At 42.2% G+C, this 22,904-nt stretch overlaps 1 protein-coding gene across 1 annotated transcript; it reads right to left on the bottom strand.

The window, feature by feature from the left end:
* Window positions 1-19,162: 19,162 nt before the first annotated feature.
* On the bottom strand, window positions 19,163-22,403 carry LOC122641554 (wall-associated receptor kinase 2-like). The gene is made up of 3 exons (XM_043834827.1): window positions 21,463-22,403; window positions 21,174-21,350; window positions 19,163-20,398 (listed from the first exon to the last, which is right to left on the bottom strand). Exons 1-3 carry the CDS (start codon window positions 22,334-22,336, stop codon window positions 19,227-19,229), a joined length of 2,223 nt encoding a protein of 740 aa, XP_043690762.1. The 5' UTR covers window positions 22,337-22,403; the 3' UTR covers window positions 19,163-19,226.
* Window positions 22,404-22,904: the final 501 nt, after the last annotated feature.

The following is a 22,904-nucleotide window of genomic DNA, read 5'->3' as shown; positions in this document are numbered from 1 at the left end:
TTTCTGAGGTCCTAGTACCCGACACCCTGCGCCGTTACTCTGCCTGATATTTGAAGAAGCCTAGTTTTTGAAGCTTTTTGACGCCGTTATTCTGTTCGAGGTCTCCACACCTGACACCCGTACCTCGTTACCCTGCCCGACATCTGGGTAAGTACTCTCCAAATATTTTCTGACATTGTTATTCTGCCTAATATCTAGGTAATTAATTACTCTCCGACGCCATTACACTGTCCAAAGAAGGACAAAGCCAGTCTTTTACCTCCACCTGAGCTGGGGGACGCGATTCGTACCGTATAATTGCATTGGATTAAACGCATACACGTATTTAATCCTTTCATCGCATCTTAATTCCGTAACAATGTAGACTTTTAAATTATGCCCGTGTAGTTTATAGTAGTTAATTTAAGTAAGCAGTGTGTGCATCATTTTAGCTATACATGTGGGAATAAGACATTTATGAAGGAAGAATATTTGAAAACTAGCATCTAGTAGAAAGACCGGTTTACCCGGGCAAGGTGGGTGCCTAACACCTTCCCACTCTCGTAACCTGACCACTTACCCTGAATCTCTGACCAGACCAAATGAAGTCCCGTAGCCCTTCATAGGGCTACACCAACAGGTCCTAGGCCCTAATCCTAGATGGCGAATCCATTTCATTTAATTGTATGACTCCATCCTTTGATGAATTATAGCCATCTAAGAAGACGCATTCCTTCTCTCTCTCCAATCGAGAAGCATAACCCCGAAAAACCCCATTCTGAGCTATGCTGCGAAAACCCAAACCTGTGTCATATTTCTAGAAAGGAATGGATCCTCATAGTGGCGACTTAACTAGGGATTGATGGTCAAGCTTTCAATACTAGATGCTACCGTTGAACGCAAGAATATTCTTCCTTCTGCATTACTGGTTGATAACATGTTCGGCTAACCCCTTTTGTGTACTAACTACATCATGCATGTTCGAAGTGAAGTCAAATGACGAGGGTACTCTCTGTTGTGCCTCTACCCCTGGGGAGGTGGGGCACATCATACTAAGTACTCTGAGATTGGATGATACTTGCTTCCGCCACCACTATCATGTACACAAAATACTGCATGGAAACACACAGCCCCGTGGTTAGTCGTTGGACCCCATATGTAGATATGGGTAATTCGCGGTGAAGCCATAGCCCTTGATATTTACTGTACGAGTTTAGAATCACCGACGAGGGTATTCACTAGTGTGTCATGGGGTGCATCGCTACCCAAAAAGGGCACTAGTTTGATTACTCTGAGATCGTGCCAATGAGGGTATTCACTAGTGTGCCGTGGGGTATTTCGCTACTCAAAAAGGGCACTAGTTTGATTACTTTGAGATTGTGTGACCTACTCTCCAGGTATATTAAAAGCACCACGTACTGACGATTCACAACCACGAGCTATAAGTATATAGGTGCTATCAGGGGTGACCTTTTTCTGTCTTATCAGCCTACTTAGTGCATGCATCATGTAGGAAATTAGATCATATATGATTAGGATACGCCACAAATTAATGTAGCAAACCTTCGGGGCTGAAAACGAGGTTCTTGGTTTATCCTCCTTAACGTAGTTTACTCGTCATGGGAAAGGGCTCCATTTGTCCCTTGATAGTCCCTTGATGAAAGTGACATAATCGTCCGGGATGGTGTATCAAAAAAAAATGTAGCCTTGATAGTCCCTCAAAAAATGGTACACCGCCCAGTACATTATGTTAATAATGGAGCCCAGGTTATCCCAAAAATGAAGGGTAACCTAGACTAAAGATAGACTGTCGGGAGACCCTTAAGAAAGCCTCTTCGTGACGATCCTAATTTGATCTCTAGGAGCCATCGAACAAGAGAGTATTTATGGCCAAAAGTGGAGCGAAGAGGTCAGAAACGGATCATCATGCTACCCGACCACTGTTTGTATATATATGTTTGTATATTTGCTTTGTAAACCAGAACATAGATATGCATATATACAGATATAAAGAAATTAAAAAAAATAAAAAAGATAAAAAAAATGATAATTTATTTGTCACACAAAATCCTAAAACAATCTTTCGCCCTTGCAAGGCACAATTCCCGATGAAAGAACCCTTTGTTGCTCGCTGGGGACTGTCAGGCCCGCCGATTAACTCGGGTCCACCTCCACCAGTTTCCATCTTCTTCGTCCAACAGAAATCCCAACCCATCTTCTAGCCCCGTAATGCAGAGTCTAGTAAGGTCACCTCCTCTTACGAGTAACATGGGTCCACCAGAGGCCGGTTCTTCGGAAGAAGTTTTGAGTCAAGAAATGGTCAGCATGAGAAGCAAGATGACTTAGATGAGGTATCTAGTTACACAAATGGTTCAGGAGATGCAGAGTCAGTCTCAAGGAGACAATGCACAAATCCCCGAGGAACCTAGGGTGACGCCAATACCCAAAGTATAACCCAAGGTTGTGATAGAGGAGGAAGAAGTTGTAGTCCTCAACACCCCACAGAATCCCTTTGAGACTGAAAGAGAAATAGATGAGGGAGAAAGTTAAAAAACTGGAGATTACTATGCAAGGGAAAGCAGTAGCGAAACCAGAAGATGATTTGGTTTTCTTCCCAACGGGGAGGATACCTAAAGACTTCAAATGGAAGCTTGACAAGTTCGACAGGACGAGGGATCCAAAAGCGCACCTGAAAATCTTCATTACTGTGGCCAAGTCATGGGAGCTTACTGAGAATCAAATGGGTCAAGCCTTCCTTTACTCATTGGCTAGATCAGCTCTGAGATGGCTCACTCAATCGGACCAGACTCAAACTCAAACCTGGTCGACAGTGGTGAAGGAGTTCACCAAGCAGTATTCTTATAACACTGATGTAGATATTACTCAGCATGAGTTGGAAACTTTGAGGTAAGGAGCCGACGAAGGATTTTCCAATTTCATTATGAGGTTCTGCGAGAAGGCATCTAGGATGTGAAAACGTCCAAATGAAGCAGAGCAAGTGGAAATGATTCTAGAGAACTTACATGGGGAGTACTATGAGCACCTCTACTGTCAGCACATCAAAACCTTTGAAGCACTCATGGCTACGGAAAAGCGAATCAAAGACAAGCTCTTCAAGGGAAAGCAAGCCCAGGCTTCAACTAAGTAGGCCTCTAGATCTTACCTTAATAAGAACAACAAGGTAGGAAGAGGGAAGGGTTCTGAAGTGAACGCAATCACTATCAGCCAGTACACCGAGAAGAAGATTTTACCGATAGCCACTGTGCCATTGGTTATCCAAGCAGAACAATCAACCTCTCCTAGACAGTTTACTTTTGGCAATATGACTCCTACTCGCCTCTTCTTCAAACTCAAGAGGGAAGGGATGTTGGATGTCGTACTGCCGAGGCATATAGATTTGGACAATCCACCTCCAGGATATAAGCCAAAGTTACATTGCTACTATCACAATAAGAAAGGACACCAGACCGACAGAACTACACCTCAAGCATGCCATACAAGACCTAATCGACGCAGGGAAGATAGCATTAAAAGTGGAACAACATCCCAATGTAACCACTAACCCTTTGCCAAACCATGGGGTGAATATGTTGCAAGAGGATGTTCCTTGTGAAGACCCAACATTCATGATCCAACCTACAAGAAAAGGGAGGAAGTTGATGGATTCTCGAATTTATAGGGCTATCCTAGCAGCCCAAACCAAGGAAAATGAGAAGAAAAGAAAGGAGTTAGAAGCTCTAAGGCAAAGGCCGAATGTAGGATTCTCCGACTTTGTCAAAAGATTCTGTAAAGAAGCAGACCAGATGTAACCTCACCTCACGGAGGAAGAGCAAGTAGGCATAATCCTAGAAAACCTGCATGAAGTATATCATGTGTCACACCCCAAACCACCCCCTGGGAGGATTAGGTAGGTGACCCAAATTGCGTAACGGCAATCCGTCAAATCCCACAGATCTAGAAGCAGTTATTACATTCACGGGTCCACATTCATCGCTTTGCTATAAGCAAGATCAGAGTACTGCAGTTAAACTACAATTAATATAAACAAAAGAAAACATAGCGATATGGGAAATGATGATAATATATACATACATATGATTGTTCTGATACATTCCCCAAACTACCCACAAACTGAAAAGTAAAGCTAACAAGAACAAAAGCCAAAGAAAATACATACATATATATACAGGGTGAGCTGACTTAACCCCAAAAAGAAAGTAAGAAAGACTACAGCTAAGCCACAAGCAAGACGGAGATAAACTCCTAACAAAAACAAAAAGGAGTCCCCAAGACAAAAAGCATCAAGTGCACTCTTCAACGGTCTTCATCAATGACCACCAAGAATGCACGCATCATCGGCATTACCTCTGTTGGGGTCCACACCAATATCATCATAACAACCAGGGCTCTCCTCCTCATAATGAGCCTCTATGCCACAATGATATCCACCTGTAGAATCATCTAAAAACATATATAACAGAGAGTAAGCCCCACTCAGCTCGTGAGCAAAACATATCATCATGCATGCACGTGCAACCACAATCCACATGATCCTACATGATATGCAAGTCCAGATTATTTATTAGCCACCTAACAATACAGCTAAGTTAGGTTAGTGCTACTACAATCCCCAATACATGTATCCCTGGTGCGGGCTTGGTTATCCTTCCCGCGATACACCCATTGAGTTGTCGAAGAGGACCAGTCAGCTCCCGTATTCGTTCACCAAGGTCAGCCTGACTAGCCCTCTGTGATTAACCTGTAGGGCAATCCATCACTTTCCACTTTTCTTTTCTTTCCTGGCTTATAGCCCATAATCACCATTCTGGTGCAAACACATTTCTTTCTTTTCATTTCATTTCTTTTCTCATATACACATATGGTCACCCTCACAGGCATCCAACACCATAATTTCATAAAACATTAAAGATCTTATTCTTGGCTGACCTAGACTTTGGATAGGGTAAGATCTATGCTCCCTACACGTCGTAAATGCGTATTACAACATACCTGCATATCTATGTTCAATTTTGCATAGCAGCACTCCACTCAGTTTGTACTTCACAATATCAAACAAACACATAATAACTAAATATTTTACACACACAATCAATTCTCATAAGTATATATATTTATGTATGATTAGGTACTTATATTAAACACATAAACAAGAAATTTCTATTTCCTATGTGCTTTACTAAGATCCCCAAGTAGGAGTCATATTCTCTTAGTCTCATGAAACTTGTGTTTGTTTAATTAGTTTCATTAATTATTATTATATTTTTTTTTATATAATTTCATAAAACATTAGTGAAAATTTATGTTTCTATGTTTAACAAAGTTATTATAGGTGAAATCCAAATTTCCATGTGTTAAAACTCCAAAATCAGCAAAAATGCATTCACTGGGCGATGTCTCTGGGCGTTGGATGCATCGCCCAGTGCCATCGCCCAGAGAATCGGGGCGCAGATATATGAATCCGAGAGGGGCCCATTTCACTTCTAACTTTTCCTAAACCTCCCTAAACACCTAGAGAAGTTCTTTGGAGGGTAGTGTGACCATTTCCACACTAAGTCTTCGCATTTCCTTAGGTCCTTTGCAAATCCACGCGTGCCTAGGTAAGGATTCTTGGTTGTTTTTGCTAGTTTAGCTTTTTCTTTGTTTCTTCTTACTTTAGCTAGGGTTTATGCTAAAATTTCCTTGCCCTAACTACTTCCTTTCCTCTCTTTTTGCAGCAAAATGTCTACTAGTCACCGTACGGCTAGGAAATCGGTAGCCCAGAAGAGGCTACCAGTTGAGAGTGACCATTCATCATCATCATCATCTATGGTGCCTCCCTCTTCACCTAGGGACGAGTCATCATCGGAGGAGCCCGAGTTTGATCGGTTCCTCTTCTCTAGGTATGAGAATTTTAAGGATTGGGATAAGTTTAGGTCCCTTAAGATAGTAAATGGTCGGGTGGTCCAGGTGGATGACTTCCATCAATATAGCTTGTTTACTAGGTTCAACATTTTGGGTTGGGCCTTTGTGTTGACTCCTACCAAGCCTTGTTACCCCAACTTGGTTTGGTATTTCTACTGCAACTTGGTGCCATCTGGGGCACAAGAGTTTGGGTTGGAGAGCAGGGTGAAGGGAGTGGACATCAGATTGACCACTGCCACATTAGCAGGGATATTGGGACTACCCAACACTGGGGAGAGGTGTTACGACAAACCTCGCATTGATATTTCTGAGATGTTTTCTTTGGAGACTAGGAGGAGGGTCTTTAGGACACTGACTGGGTCTGAGAGTACACCCAAGTCTGAGGCTTCCTACAAGCCTAGTGCTCGAGTGATTAGTAGGTGTGTAACATACAACATCTACCCCAAAGGCGGTAACAGGGGTAGCATTTCTATGATGAGAGCGTATATCACATACTGCCTATTGGGAGCAGGCAGAGGAGGTCCAGTCATAAACCTCCCATACCTATTACTCCAGGTTATGCTATATCATACACAGAACCCATCTGATGGGAACCTTCCATATGGGAAGTTCCTTACCTTAGTCTTTCGGCACCTCGAGGTTCCTTTGGCGGGTGAGTACATGGAGAAAGATAGATCCAGGCCCATTAATAAGACCTCGACACTGAAGATGAAGGTGCCAGGGGGTGATCCACCAGAGGATGTGCAGTTGGAGATGCCAGGAGATGAGCAACAGAGAGATGAGGGGTTGGATGAGGTGCAAGGTGGTGATGAGCAGGATGAGGAGGTGCAGGGTGACATCTAGGGTGACATTCGGGGTGCGGAGCAGGGAGAGTTTGAGGGTATTGGTGCACAGTTTATAGATTTGCCTGCTTATGAGGCGACGGATGCCACCAGTTCTTAGGTTCCAGGGCCTTCCGAGTGGGCACAGATGATGTCACATTTTTAGGGCCTCAGTACCCAGCTTTCTGACATGGTGACTAGGATGGATCGAGGCTTCACATCATTGGAGAGCAGGGTAGGATCTGTTGAGCAACGCTTGGACTTTTAGGACAGGTTCTACATTGTAGACTCGCGCCAGTCACAACCTCCATCAGGTGACTTGCCTCCTCCGGAGTAGTTCTTCCAGCCAGCTTCTGATTCAGTGCTACGTGGTTCAGACATATCTTTTTTTTTAAGCTTATGTACTTTTCTTTTGTTCGTGATGTATTTAGTTTTTTTTTCTAGCTTATGTAAATATCTGAAAGTAGTACTATTAGTCAAACTTATGTAGTGGTTCGGCCACAGTTGTCCTTAAATTTAATGGAAATTATGCATCTTTTATTTAATTGCATCTACCTCCCCTGTAGCTTTTTGTTATTACTTATTTTAGTGTTGATAGTTTATTAACCCTAATCTACATCCCATGAATGTAAGAAGAGCCTCATGCTCTGATACCAAGCTCTGTCACACCCCAAACCACCCCCTGGGAGGATTACGTAGGTGACCCGAATTGCGTAACGGCAATCCATCAAATCCCACGGATCTAGAAGCAGTTATTACATTCACGGGTCCACATTCATCGTTTTGCCATAAGCAAGATTAGAGTGCTACAGTTAAACTACAATTAATATAAACAAAGGAAAGCGTAGCGATACGAGAAATGATGATAATATATACATACATATGATTGTTCTGATACATTCCCCAAACTACCCATAAACTGAAAAGTAAAGCTAACAAGAACAAAAGCCAAAGAAAATACATACATATATATACATGGTGAGCTGACTCAACCCCAAAAAGAAAGTAAGAAAGACTATAGCTAAGCCACAGGCAAGACGGGGATAAACTCCTAACAAAAACAAAAAGGAGTCCCCAAGACCAAAAGCATCAAGTGCACTTTTCAACGGTCTTCATCAATGACCACTGAGAATGCACGCATCATCGACACGACCTCCGTCGAGGTCCACACCAATATCATCATAACAACCAGGGCTCTCCTCCTCGTAATGAGCCTCTATGCCACAATGGCATCCACCTATAGAATCATCTGAAGAAAAACATATATAACAGAGAGTGAGCCCCACTGACCTCGTGAGCAAAACATATCATCATGCATGCACGTGCAACCACAATCCACATGATCCTACATGATATGCAAGTCCAAATTATTTATTAGCCACCTAACAATACAGCTAAGTCAGGTTAGTGCTACTACAATCCCCAATACATGTATCCCTGGTGCGGGCTTGGTTACCCCTTCCCGCGATACACCCATTGAGTTGTCGGAGAGGACCAGTCAGCTCCTGCATTCGTTCACCAAGGTTAGCCCGACCAGCCCTCTGTGATTAACCTATAGGGCAATCCATCACTTTCCTCTTTTCTTTTCTTTCCTGGCTTATAGCCCATAATCACCATTCTGGTGCAAACACATTTCTTTCTTTTCATTTCATTTCTTTTCTCATATACACATATGGTCACCCTCACAGGCATCCAACACCTTAACCCCTATTGGCAAGGGTGCGTAGCATGAGTGATGAAACTCTAACCCCATGTCTATATGGTATCGTATGAGTCGAGCGGTGTCAACCGTATCCCATACTACGGGCTACTACAAGCCTCATTTCCAAGCCGACTACGGCATCACACTCACAATCATCAGATAAGATCCACAGTATTGATCAATAGACAGTCAATGTATAATGATTTGGATAATTGAACAGAATTTAAATAACACAACATTTATTATATGAATTTTAATTGCCGGCATAGCATCACAGTTACATGTACATACACAATAATATTTCACTCACCTGGGTCTGGTTCTGAGAACTCGGTTGCAATTTCAGTTCCAATAGCAGTCTGGTTGTAGGCCTCGAGTGCGGGATCAGATCCTAGATATAAATCCAAAATTATTATTTTAATATTCCAATCTATCTCTAGTGATCCTAGAGTTAACCTGAGCTCACTGGGTTGACCCGGTGTTTAGTTGGTTTTCACTTGGAATTCTCTGGGCCTTGCACTGGGCCTTAGGCCTATGTCCCGGTACATCATCTAGAGATGGTGGCCTAGGGGTAAAATGGTCATTCTTAGTGTTAATACCTGGCCCTAGGTCATAATAGCCTTACAGTTTTGTCCTCAACTTGGCAGTGTTGCAGGACTAAGCACAGACAGGGTTTCCAAGTCCTGCGGGGCCCACTTGGATTCCCAAGCATTCTCTCATATGGACAGATGTGGAGAGGGGCTTTTAGGTCATTTTCCACCTTCCCACATAGTACCATGACCAATGGGTGAGGTCCCCCAAGTCAGACTGCTAAAACAGTAGTGTTTCACTCACTGGGCGATGGCTCTGGGCTTTGGGTGCATCGCCCAGAGTCTTCAAACTGAGATTTATCTGAGATTTCTAGGTTGTTGCTTATGGGCAGTGACCAAAACATCTCCCCATGCATGTTAGGGTGTTAGGTACCCCCAGGGGTGATCTTCATTTTGGTCCATGTGGATTCTCCACTGGGCCCACCACTTGGCTACTAGAGGCTGCCCAGACAGCCCAGTGAATAGTGTCACAGGGTTTTCCACAGCAGCAGATCTGAATTTCGGCCACATGTAAGGCTGTAAAAAAATGTAAAATGGTGATTCAAGACTGCTACCACCTAGGGCTAGGTCCCATGCAGCCAGGGTTGCATTCCAGGGCTCCAAATAGTCAAATAACAGGGCATCTGGTAGTGCAGCCATGCACAACTAGATTTCGGATCCAATACCAACATATTAGACCTGTTAAATTACTCAAAAATCTCAGATCTTCCATGCTCCATGCTTGCATGGCAGATCTGAAGCAGTTCTAGGCAGTTCCCAGCTGTTCTGGGCTACCAGATGGCTAGAAACTTATCAAAATACTAGAAAATCAAGTAAGGAGCAGCATCATATCAGTATGTGAACAGTAGGTCAGAGGTTACATTTTATACCTACTCAGGCCTATGGTTTCTCGAATCCAAGCTTTTGGATGCAAAGCTGCCTCCCCTCTCTTCCTTCTTCTCTTTCTTCTTCTTTTCCTCTCTTTTCTCTCTTCTTTCTCTCCCACGATTTGAACACTAGTAAGAACTCTAAATGAGCCCATGGTACTGCTATTTATAGGTCCAGCCCATACTAGGGTTTGTTTGGCTGCTAAGGCCCCTTTTGAAAATGAGTTTTTTAAACTGATTCACAGTGATTTTGGGCACACTGGTGGGGTCCACAGTGAACCAGAGGTATGAGGTGGTCCCTCAGAGTCCCCTCTATCTATAGAGGGTGCCCATGTCCATTATGAGTGGTCCCCATAATTTAAAATCAATTTAATATGCTGTTTTGCACTCTGGGCGATGTCTCTGGGCCTTGTTTGCATCGCCCAGTGCATCGCCTAGAGATTTCAATAAGGTTGAATCTCAGTGGGGCTTGCACAGGGGTTTGACCCATGGTTAGGGTATGGTCCCCACATGCCATTTAGAGGTTTTTACACACTTTTCCAGAGGTGGGTCCCACAGTTATGGGGAGGAGAGAGATTACCTGGAGTCCAGGCCATACATAATGCTGTGAGCTGTGTAGTTGCAGGGGTCAGTTGTCCATCTTCTGACAGGTATGTAGGAAGACATGCACAGGGTTTCTTCATCAATCCAAATCACTGGAGTGATACTCCACAGTGTTCTTGGTTGCCTGGTCAGGGGTTCTTGTCCTTCAGTCAAAATTCCAACCAGTCAGGAGCAGGGTTTGACATCATGAGTATCTTTGAGGCGTGAGATACTGGAAGAATTTGTAACCCTGAAGGGGTTGCTTGATGAAAATGAACTTGACTCCCCGAGATCATCCATGAAATCTGTAAATGCCTTGGAAGAAGGGACAACGAGTTTGGACCCAACTACCCTAATTTGGCCTGTAGGAGGCCCCTTGAAGGAGTTAAAAAGAATTTGGAGGGATAAGGTGCGTCTCATGTGGCAGATGGACCTCTTAGCAGAAGCTAGAACTAATATCAGCAATTTCCTAAGAGACATGTATAGAAGAGAAATGATTGAAGCTCAGGCAACACCTTTTCGTGGCCGAAGCCGATATGCTCAAAGGAGGAGAGCAAAAAGGATGATGGTATGTGTTTATTGTGCAAGAACTAACTGCGATGAAAAATTCAGAGAAGGTGGACAGTGGTGTGACCGAGGGAAGGGAATAGCCTCTAACCATCGCACGATGAAGCTGGAATACCTTGAGAATAGGTTAGACAGCCTTGGGCCTCATGCACAATTGAGAAAGTTCGGGTTCACCGACTATGAGATCAGCCACATGGCATATGTGGAAAACTCAGAAGATGAAGAATACGCTAACCCGATGATTAACATTCAACCCATTGGGGGAGAGCCACTTGAAGATAATACAAAAATCATTGAAGAGATCACACCAAGCTTAATCCGAGCCATAGCTACGCTGGCCATTGGCGAGACTCTCTCTAGAGACACTTTCCTTATCTAGATGGGAGGAAGTGCCAATGACAGTGAAGAAGAAGACTTTGAGTCACATTCTGAAGATGAGTTCTCCATTGAAACTGCAATAAACAATATTGGAGTAGACAATGACGGAATGGACCCAATTGATCTCATCCAACCCATACCTACCAAAAATGAGGGAAGTAGCAGCAACGAGGGAGAAAGGTCCCCCGAAAAGTCCCCCAAAAATCCGAGAAGAGCATGGTTCATTAAAGAAGAAGACTTCGATAGATGGGGCATGAGCATTTTCCATCAAGTGCAAGACATCTTTGGGCCAATATCCACGACCCACGACATCATGTATGAAGCAACTTCCAGCTTCTCGGATGTGGTGTGTGGTAATTTGGGAGAACAAGTTGAAACGATAAAATTACTTGCAGAAGAAGATGCACTTCAAAGAATGTTGCATGAGCTGAGGAACATGGCTTGGCTGAACCTAGCATTAACCAAGGATTTCTTTGGGAATCCACCCCGAGATCCTATGTGATACTCAGATGATTTCCCCTATACCGGTCCACTAAGAATGACGGAAGGGTGGGAAAATTGGGTCGGTAAAGTTAATACCGGTGATCCGTACTTTGATCCAACCAAAGGAATTCACCCTATTGATAGTAGTGGGGAAGAAGAAGAGAACCTAGGTCATCAGGATTCTAAAGAAGAGCCAGATGAAGAAACATCCAGTGAAAGTCTTAACGACAAAGTAATGGATGAAGGCACTGGCAGTGAAATACCCAGCGAAGTATCTGAAGTAGAGGAAGAACCTAATGTCAACCAGTATGAAGAAATCTGTGGGCCAAGAGCTTGGTCCCTTCCATTTGAAGCAAGAGAGATCCTTAGAATGGTCGATAAGATTCACCAAATGCTCTTCAAGGTAGTACCTACAGACGAAAGCTATTAGGAAGAACTGCAATGGAAATAGCCGGTGAATGAGAAATGGCTATTACCTCAAGTCCTAAAAGAATTGGAAGATGAGGTCGCTCTCCTGTTTGATCTGGCAAAAGATTTGTGCAGAAGTCCTCTAGCATCTCCAGATCGTGGAAGTGAGAAATATCATGAATGGACAAAAGCAAATGATAGGTTCTATCTCTACAACATCAATGTGGATGATTAGGTGAGAGACCCCACAAGGAACATTCATCCAATGATCTCCAGTGATGAAGAAACATCAGAAGATGAAGAGCATTTCGGATCCATAGCTGAAGCCATAAGGTTTCAAAAGTTAGCTAGTGAGGTCTTTGAAATGATCCAACAGATGATGCCGGTAGGCCCGAGAAAACTAGAACATGACCAACTTGTCAGGCATCTTCATGGGAAGTAAGAACCTTTGTCCAAGATTCTTCGAAAGGCCTGAGAGACGATCGCTGCCTTGAAGGCGAAAAGTGAAGTCACTTGTCCGAGAAGGAAGAGTCTAATGGTAGGAACCCTGGTGATAACTAAAAGTGACCTAGAGGATGACGAGCTATGCCCGGTAGAGCTCATTATCAAGGGGAGAGAACCTGAAGTATCTAAGACCCGGAGTGGAAGAAATTTCAAAGGTAAGGGTCTGATTGGGGAGAAACCGTACGCGCCTGCCTTACCTTAGAGCAAGTACGACCCAAAAAATCAAGTGTTGAACCAATTGAAGAAGATACAAGCCAACATCTCTGTCTGGGGGTGGTTGATGGTCTCCCCGCCACATAGGGAAGCAGTCCTGAAAGCACTCAACAAAGTTTAGGTACCAATAGAGATGGGCCCAAAAGAACTTTCAAACATCGTGGGGGCTACCTATGCCACACATTCTCTGTAATTCTTCAAAGATGATCAGCTACCTGGAAGAAAGAATCATAATCGAGCATTGCACATTATTGTAGAATGCAACGAAAACCGGTTCCCCCAAGTCTTGATAGATAACGGATCAACTCTCAATGTCATACCTCTTAAAGCTACAAGTTGCATGGGGCTAGACCTCACTCATATGAAACCCTCTGCTCAGACAATCCGAGCATATGACAACACAAGAAGGAAAGTTCTGAAAGTTTTGACCACTGATATCCGAGTCGGACCTGTCCAGTTCACAGTGGAATGTTAAGTGATTGACATTCAAGCATCATTTAACATGTTTTGGGTTTAATTGGGCTTTTAGGCTTATTTGGCCCAGGTCATAACCTATTAGGTCTATTTAGTTAGGACATGTTTGGGTTAACCCTAAGTCTTATAAGACCTATTAATCCCTTAAGGTTTGTTTGGTTTAGGCTAGAGTAGAAAACTCATTATTTATTTAAGTTAAGCTTTGTGGGCCCATTCTTATGGCCCAATTAACCAATTAATGGTAAGGGTGGGAGTCCATCTGGTCCGGGGATCTAATTATGGTGTCTAGGACACGGGGATGCAGGTCCCATAAGAAAATAAATCAAAATGACAAGTAACAGCATGGGCGGATCCACAAACGGAATCAATCAAGTGAGTTAGTTCGTGACTCTGTTGCTGCTGTCAGGGCCCAAACTTTGAGGAAAGTTATGGGACTTTGACCCATACTTCTACGACTTCGAGGGGACACTTATAAGAGAAATTTGTGTTCAAGGTCATAAGTGTTGACCATTGTCACCATGGCACTACCCTTTGGTAAGGTCTGATTTGCCCTGAGGTATTTGGGTATATTTCGGGTGCGAGTGTAACACTATTACTCTGATGTTGATAGAACTCTTGAATGTAAAGGTTTTATTTGGAGGAGGGTCTCAAACCCAGATGATTGTAATTACTTTAAAGTTCTGTTCCTCTCTTCGAAGAGTAGGGATATGTAGACGTTAGAGCCATTAGTACCATGTTTTAAGTTTTAAATTATGTCTTTCGCTTAATGTTAGCTTTAATTTTATGCACATTGTTATATTTGAATGCATGATTGAATGTTTTCCTGTGTGGTCCCGGCTGGATTTTGGTGTCATGGGCCCCACCTAGTCCTTGAATCGGGGTCATTACAGTCTTGGTATCGAAGCAATGGGTTTAGATAGATTATGTAGAATAGTGGTCTGATGGCATAGGAATGATAACTGAACAAAACTGAGATGAATGAGAACTAGATGGACTTGAATGTGAATGTGAAAGAACTAAATAGAATGATGGGTGATATTGATTTGATAGTCCTTTTATGGATGAGAAATTAATGGAATCCTTATCTTTGGTGACCAAGTAATGGTACCTAAGAGAAGAAGGGCTAGAGGTCAGAATGAAGAGCCCAAAGAGAGCCTTGCAACACCTGTGAATGAAGGGTAACCCCAGATAGAACAAGTCGTAGGTGGAATTGGCAACTTAGTGGGGGCATTACAGAATCAAGTTAACAGAGCTGAGGTGACTACTCAAGCTACACCAATTGGTGGTAGTAGCAGTAGAAGAGAAGTGACTGAGACAGAGGACAAGCATGTCCTTAAGCATTTTAAGAAGCTCCATTCGGTAGCTTTCAAGGGAACAAGTGTTGATCTAGCTATTGCTACACAGTAGATTAGTGATTTGGAAAAAGTATATGAAGCTATCAAGTGTACTGATGCACTGAAGGTCATGTGCGCCACATTTATGCTTCAAGGGGAAGCGGATCAGTGGTGGAAAATGACTAAGCCAATATTGGAAATAGTTGATAGGCAAATCACCTGGGATGGATTCAAAGTTGCTTTAATGTCAAGTATTTTCCACCTTGTGTGAAGCGGAAGAAAATCTTTGAGTTCATGCATTTGACTCAAGGAAGCCAAACAATAATGATGTATGAGAGGAAGTTCGAGGAACTATCTAGGTATGCACCACACATGGTGAGTACGAAGGAGATGAAGGCTTGACAGTTAGAGCAAAGATTGAAGGTAGAGATCTAGAAGAGTATCTCCCTCATGCAATTGAAGACTTATGCTGAGGTAGTTCGCAAGTCTCAGATTTTTTATATTGTGGAGATGAATGCAACAAAAGAGGAAGGAGTTGAACCAAAGAAAAGTTCAAGAAAGGCTTTGCTGCCCCTACAGCAAACAAGGGCCATTGGAAGAAATTCCATAAGGGAAAGCCCCAAGGAAACGTTGACTTCAAGAAGTGAGGTAAGAACCACAAGGGTGATTGTTTGGTGGGAACATTCACTTATTTCAAATGTAAGGAACCTAGACACTTGCAAGGAATTGTCCCACATTAAAGGATCATCTTGAGCGGAATCCACAAGGAGGGCAAGCCAATCAAAATGCCGAGAACAAAAGAGACACTTAAGGCAACCAAAAGCTTAGAGCCTCTATAGGGTTTTCGCGATGACTCAGAAGGATGCAAAGGCATCTCCCTCTGTTGTGGCAAGTATGCTAAAAATCTCTGGAATACCTGCATATGTTCTATTTGATTCGGGATCCACTCATAGTTTTGTATCGAGTGTCTTTTCTACTAGATTAAATGTTGTACTTAAAGTTTTGAATAATCAGCTGTGTGTGTCTACACCATCAGGAGGAATGAGAGACATAATTAATTTGTGAATCTTGTGATGTAGAGATTATGGATAGAAAGTTGACTGCAAACCTAATTCTATTAGAAATTAAAGACTTTAATGTCATTCTTGGAATGGACTGGCTATCAACATATCATGCTAGTGTTCTTTGTTTTGACAAGAGAGTGGTTGTGAGTCCTATAAAAGAACCATAGTTTGAATTTTCTGGGATGGTGATAGGAACTCCACCATCGGTGATAATTTTGGCGATGCAAACCCGAAAGTTACTAGGAAAAGGATGCCAAAGATATTTAGGATCAGTTGTTGACACTCAAGTGTGGGGATCAATCCTAACTGATGTACCTATTGTGAGGGATTTCCCGAACGTGTATCCGGAGGATTTGATAGAATTGCCACCTAAAAAGGGATGTGGAATTTTCTATTGAGTTGATTCCTAGTACTGCACCAATATCCAAAGCACCGTACTAGATGGCTCCAATAGAACTAAAAGAATTGAAGGATCAATTGCCAGAGTTGTTGGACAAGGGTTTATAATTTGGTGAAATGTAAAATGCAATTGGATCTTTCACATGTCCTTTCTATAGTTCCATCCAGTTCGAAGACTCCTTCGCTTCGTTGTTATATGTAAGTGGGACATTTGGAGAAGTTTGAACATAATCAAAGTTGACATGGATTCATAGAACCTGTGCTTTCTTCTCTTGGCCTACAAGGATCTTCATCGGACTATGGTAGAAAAATAGGGGTCTCTGGCACCAGCAAAGGCCCAAAATGATATGCATCAGAGTACTATGATAGAAGAAAGGAACTGAAGGAGGGAGAAACTAGTTCTTCTCGATCCTATGGTTATAGGTCATGCGCTTAACATCCACATCGTCGTCATCATTAGAATCAGAGAATGCAGAGGTTTTGGAGCTATTGGCGTTGGATTCAAAGCTGAATAGTCTCCACCCAGTAGTTTTTTCTTTTTTTTTGGATGAATAGAATCTTTATTAAAAGAGACTATACACAACAACCCAAAGGGAAGCAAGAGGACAAGCCTCAAACCAACAACACAATAGTAAGAAACTAAAAGAGCCTGATCTCAAACCCCCCCCCCCCCCCAAGAAAAAGCAATATGCTGGTTCTTGAGACAACTTAAGTCCGAGGCATGAAGATGGTTAATCTTGGATCTAACATCAAACTCAATAGCATTGCAAATCTTACTATGAGACCGGGAAAAGGAGGTCCATCTCCTCTTGTTTCTCTTCCACCATAAATGGTAAATAGAAGCATATAGAAGAATCTTCATAGCCCTATTGCATATCGATTTCCCTTTAAGTACATTCTGAATCCAACATCATTTTCAAAGGAAGGGAGGTGTAAGTGAGAAGGGAAACACTTGCAAATAATCTAAGTCCAAATTGTATTAGAAAAAGGGCAACTAAAGGAAAGATGATCAATATTTTCTAGAGTATTCTAACAAAGACAGCAGTTGGGAATGGAGATGTTTCCATGAGAGAGGAATTCCTAAGTAGGGAGGGAACTAGTGAGAGCACGTCAGACAATGAAGCTATGCTTAGGAATGTGCTGGGCAAACCAAACCATGTTCCACAAAGAAACTTTGATTCCTTTAGATCTGATAAGCTCCCAAGCCGATTTTGAAGTGAACATCTTGTTTGAAGAGGGAATCTATTAAACCTTGTCACCACTGCCAGAAGGCCTTCTACCAATATATTGCAACTGCTCCCAAACCAATTCAAGCACCGAAGAAATAGAAAGACTAGGGCACCAAGAACCGTTAGAAATGATAGAAGACACAAGCGCCATCCTTTTAGAACTCACATCATACCTAATTCTATCACCAAAAACTGAAAGAAGAACTCCATAAGGGTGCCAATTGTCCATCCGAAGTCTAATGTAGGGGCCATAATCAACTTTAGAAATATATGATGTTGAACTAGATGTCTCAGCTTGAGAATCTTTTTCCAAACCCTAGAAGCATCAAGAACATCTTTTACTATCCAATTTGAATCTTTCCTAAGATAATTAAGAATTTTGAGTTTATAAGCCTTCGCACATTTTCAACAATTCTCCAAAGGAGCTTAAAAGCCTTATTAACATCTTTCACTCTTTGTAGCACCAGACCCCCCCTCTTTTTTAGGAAGGCACACTGAAGCCCAGTTGATAGTATGGAGAAATTTATTGTTCTCCCCTTCCACAAAAAGGGACTCATGAGGGCCTCAATCAACCTGATCACATGGCAGGGAATGCCATAGATTCCAGTCCAGTATAGATAGGAAGCCTGCATCACAGGTCTAACAAGCTCCAAACTCCACCTAGTAGTTGGTTTGAGCAATGGTATTTATTGGTGGAAACTGCTTCCTAAGTCAGTGAATTTTAAAGTAGCAGACAAATATTTAGGTGATGATGACTACCAATGCAAGTTAAACCAGTCAAAGTTGTCATCCTCATTATTGAAAACATTCGAGCTAGTGAATGAAAGCAAGAAAAGGATGCCACGAATTCACTGAGAAACTAACGAAGAAATCATGGCTAATGGTGCCATATCTAACGAGAAATGATGCTTCATTCGACAATATTCAATACCCTATCTACTGTTCCATAGGTGACCTATATTAAAAAGGAGTCTGGGTCCTCTCAATTTTGGATCCTCAGTACAATGGTCAGGACGAGAAAGTAGAATGGATGAAAATGACATTCTAGAACGAGCCTCATTCTTGGGGGCATTCTAGGTTTTGAGAATGGGAATGTATACCAAACAGTATTTTTAACAATCTAGAATGCATTCTAAACCTAGAATGCTTTCCAAGAATGCATACCGAACACAACCATACTGTTACTAGCATTAGCAGATCGGGCCTCGAGATGGCTGACCCTAGGTCTCCCATACATTCCCATATTTATATTTATGCCAAGACTTCCCCTTCACTATTATTATAGATTATAAACCATACAAATTGAGAAACGAAAATCATAAACTATATAAAAAAGGGTGATAGAATGCTATTTGGGCCTCTAGAGCCTGCATGCACGCATTGGCCAATGGGAGTGCATGCGCAATGGTTGACTTTGTCAGGATTTCCACCTTTCCATGGGGACAGGGCAGTACTTTCCATAGGGGCATGTGCTTTTGTGTCCAGGTGCAATAGCCACACTGGCCACACGACCAAGTGGCATTCTTTTTCCCATAAAAATGGAGGAAACAAAAAGATGAGTATAAACCACACAATGATTCTTTGCACTCTGTGACTTGAAAGGTTGCTTTACCCTTTTGAGCTGGTGTGTACACTTGGCCAAAAAATCAACAACACCAGAATTGGAGAGAAATTAAAGAAGGAAGATTACAATGAAATTTGATAGCTACAATCATCGCCCACCATCTAAAGATTCTAGTGCTTCATTAGTCAAACTGTTGTACCCAATAGTGTTGTGACTATGCAAGGCTAATGGTTCAACAAGCACATATTCCACCTTCCTAAGGTTTTGCATAACACAAGTTTGATCCCTCCTCAACCCTTGTAACTCCATTGCCACTTCCTTCATTGTAGGCCTTTCTTCCCCTTTTAGTCTTAAACATCTTTCAGCTAGTTCTAAGACTGTGGGGAGTTTCTCTTTACATCCTTCAGTCAGTATCCGATCATCTATAATATCCCAAACCATACCCTCTTTGATTTTAGTGACAAAAAGCATGGCTAGATTTGTATCTCTACCTGGCCCATTGTAGTAAAGTGCCTTCTTTCCCGTTAATAGCTCCACAAGTACTACGCCAAAACTATAAACATCACTTTTTTCGGTGAGTTGACTTGATTGAAGGTACTCTGGGTCTAAGTACCCCAATGTTCCTTGCACTAGTGTACTAATTTGAGTTTGGTCTAAAGGAACCAACCTGGATGCACCAAAGTCAGACACTTTTGCCATATAATTATCGTCCAATAGTATATTTGCGGACTTAACATCCCTGTGAATGATAGGTGGCGAAGCTGCCGAATGCAAATAAGCAATCGCCTCTGATGTTTCAGCAGCTATCCTTAGACGAATATCCCAAGAAATTAGAGAATTGCATCCCTCGCCATGGATATGGTGGAATAAGGTTTTGTTTGTAACAAATTCATATACTAATATAGGAACCTCAGTCTCTAAGCAACAACCCAGTAACTTCACCACATTTCTATGGTTAATTTGGGAGAGAATAACCACCTCATTTATGAATTGCTCGATCTGACTTTCATCAACTTTTTTTGATTTCTTAATGGCAACAGTTCTATGATCAGGTAGAATTCCTTTGTAAACCGTACCATAGCCTCCTCGACCAAGAATCTGGCTTTGAGCATAGTTGTTAGTTGCTTCCTTTAGTTCTTCTACTGTAAAGATTTTGGCAACTTCAACTGGTCTTTCATGGGAAGATATCTGTTGTTTTAACAAGAAACCTCCATTTTGCTGGAAGAATTTTTGTTTGAGTTTGTTGTCCTTTCTCTTTTGAAGTGCCCAAAGCACAAATAAGATACCAAGAAGTAGAAATAAGGAGACCAAGCCAGTACCTGTAAGGAGACATTAAACTTAATAAAGACACTAGAAGTTAGGTCAAAATTAGGGTGCACATGGAGCCTAGATTATGTACTTTTGAGCAGTAGGGAACAAGTAGGGCTTACCATGAACCTTGGTTACCCATGATTCAGTGAGGATTATTATATAAGGAAAAAAGAAGGTTGCTTGGTCACGCTCCCTACGCCCAGACAAATGGGTGGCAGAATGACCACCCGCCCCCCATATTTGATGCTTGAGAGATCTTTTCCATTGGTTCCTATGCTAGTGCAGGGGCCACGCGACCAAGTAACGTTCTCTCTCCCATTATATAAATATATTTTTGGTATTCAAAACTATGTAAGTATTTATAAACATGCTCACGTGCTTTCTTGTATGGGCGGGACCTTGGCTCAGGCCTTGGCAACTTGTGCCAGCCTATAGGTTCTGTTTCGTTGCAAAAGAAATCGAAGGGAAGAAAAGTGATAATTAACAGAAATGTTCTCTGCGTGGGATGCACAGGCCACGTCTAGACACATGGGGGCCAGAAATGACTAATGCACCTCCATGAATGGTGGAAATTACACCCTCAATGTGCCAGCGTGCGAGCTCTCATTGGCAACTGCACAAAGTGTGACCCCTGTGTCCCATACAAAGAACACTCCCCCATTTCTAAATCTAAAAAGGAAGCTTTGGTAATTATAGTCTATTATAAGTTACTTAAATTTATTACCACATTTGTAGTGCAAGGCAGACGATGGGACAAAAATTGGTGGGATAGGAGTATTTTACCTACGGTGACGTGAATCACTGGAAATGGCTTGTTAGTGTGAGGAGGAATACATCCAAGTCCATTCTTTTTCCCGTCTCCATCATAACCAGGTGGGCAAGAGCATATGTAATCTCCAGGCAGATTGCTACAGGTCGAATTGCAGGGACTATTATATGGATCTATACATTCATCTATGTCTGCAAGAAACACACAAACTAGCTTAGGGCTTTCCGCCGAAAATGCAATCAAATGTACTGAAATGGTGCAGAAAAGGGAAAGGCATGAGATTGAGAGAGCGTTCAGGGTTACCTTCGCATCCGTTTGGAAGGTAAGGGTTACCTTGGTAACCTTTGGAACAATTGCAGCTGTACCCAACACCGTTCTTGGAGACAACACAGAAACTGTTGTTGCCGCATGCGTAAGTAGTGAGGTCTTTCTTAGCTTCTTCACACGATTTTTTATCAACGGCCCAATCAAGCACGACTGGAACTCGCACATAACCTGTTCGTTCTATTTTCTTAGTGAAATCCAAGAGATCCGAGACTGTGAAGTTGAACCAGTTTTTGTCAACGAGGAAAGCGTAACTACAGGGATTGAAATCAACGATCTCAGTGTGATTGGCAAAGCTGTCGATACTTATAAGGTACTCTCCGAAGCCCTTTGGAATTGGAGTCTGCCAACAGCCGATGCCTGTACATGATCCATCGATCACATCAGATATATTGTTGCAGAACATGCTACAACCACTCTGGAACTGACGGCTTTTGACGTTGATTTCAGCTTTGGTGTCGCAACCCAGAACCGTGAATTTGTTCTCTGTCTCAGAGAACGTGAAAGTGTCTGTATACTTCTCCATTGAAGAGTATTCCCAAACAGTATTTTGGCCTGACTTGTTGTAACAATCATAGCTTACATTGACCCATACACGCACCTGTCCTTGCCATGAAATATCTAGAACTTCCATGCTCCCTGCAAACAGTTTTACAGGGCCGTAACTTTCGTTGCAAGTTAGCCGAAAGCTTTGATCTTTGTAACACTCTTTAGCTCCGAAGCCAAAGGGGTAGGGAACTGTGATATTACCACATTTATCCAAGCAATAGGACTTTGCAACGGGCAACTTTGATGTTGCCACCACTGGCCATAACAGGATTAAGAGGAATTGAAGCAACACAAGAGGACCCATGGCTTAATTCTTTGATGCATTTAATTCCATTGGGTGCTCGTTTGCTTCTCATGCTTATTTATGGTTTGGGTTCAATGAAGAACAGAAGGAGAGTAGCATCTTCTTCATCTTTGGGTATGTGTGAAAGAAATTGAAAATTCTTGACTTTGTAAAGCAATAGGCGGGTTGGGTTTGCTTGATTTGACACATTAGTCTTCTCCAAAAGTGATTGTTTGGTTAAAAGAATTAAAAGGGACAGTCTCTTCATGAGACGTAGGAGACTAGGGTACGTCCTTCCACATTCAATTTACTTTGGCATTTATGGATTGGGTTCAATGAAGAAGGAAAGTAGCATCTTCTTATTTTTTTCTTGATCATCTTCTTCATCTTTGCGTATATGTGAAAGTAATTGAAAACTTTGACCTTGTAAATCAATAGTTGGGTTGGGACTGCTTGATTTGGCACATAGTGTTCAAATATATATATATTTTTTGATTTGATAAGGACACACATAGTCTTCACCAAAAGCCATCGTTTGTTAAAAGAATAAAAAGGGAGTCTCTCTACCAAAACAAAAGGCCCTCCATGC

Source organism: Telopea speciosissima, chromosome 10 (assembly GCF_018873765.1).
Source record: "Telopea speciosissima isolate NSW1024214 ecotype Mountain lineage chromosome 10, Tspe_v1, whole genome shotgun sequence".
Classification (NCBI taxonomy): Eukaryota; Viridiplantae; Streptophyta; class Magnoliopsida; order Proteales; family Proteaceae; genus Telopea; species Telopea speciosissima.
Note: the sequence above shows the minus strand (reverse complement) of the source record. Positions and strands in the feature narration are given on the sequence as shown.

Bases quoted from the DNA above. Each gene is read 5' to 3' on its own strand.
- LOC122641554 (XM_043834827.1), bottom strand. From the start codon at position 22,336: ATGGGTCCTCTTGTGTTGCTTCAATTCCTCTTAATCCTGTTATGGCCA. The intron at 21,351-21,462 runs GTAACCCTGAAC...TGTTTCTTGCAG, and splicing joins CCTTCCAAACGGATGCGAAG to ACATAGATGAATGTATAGAT. The intron at 20,399-21,173 runs GTAAAATACTCC...GTCTCCTTACAG, and splicing joins AGTGATTCACGTCACCGTAG to GTACTGGCTTGGTCTCCTTA.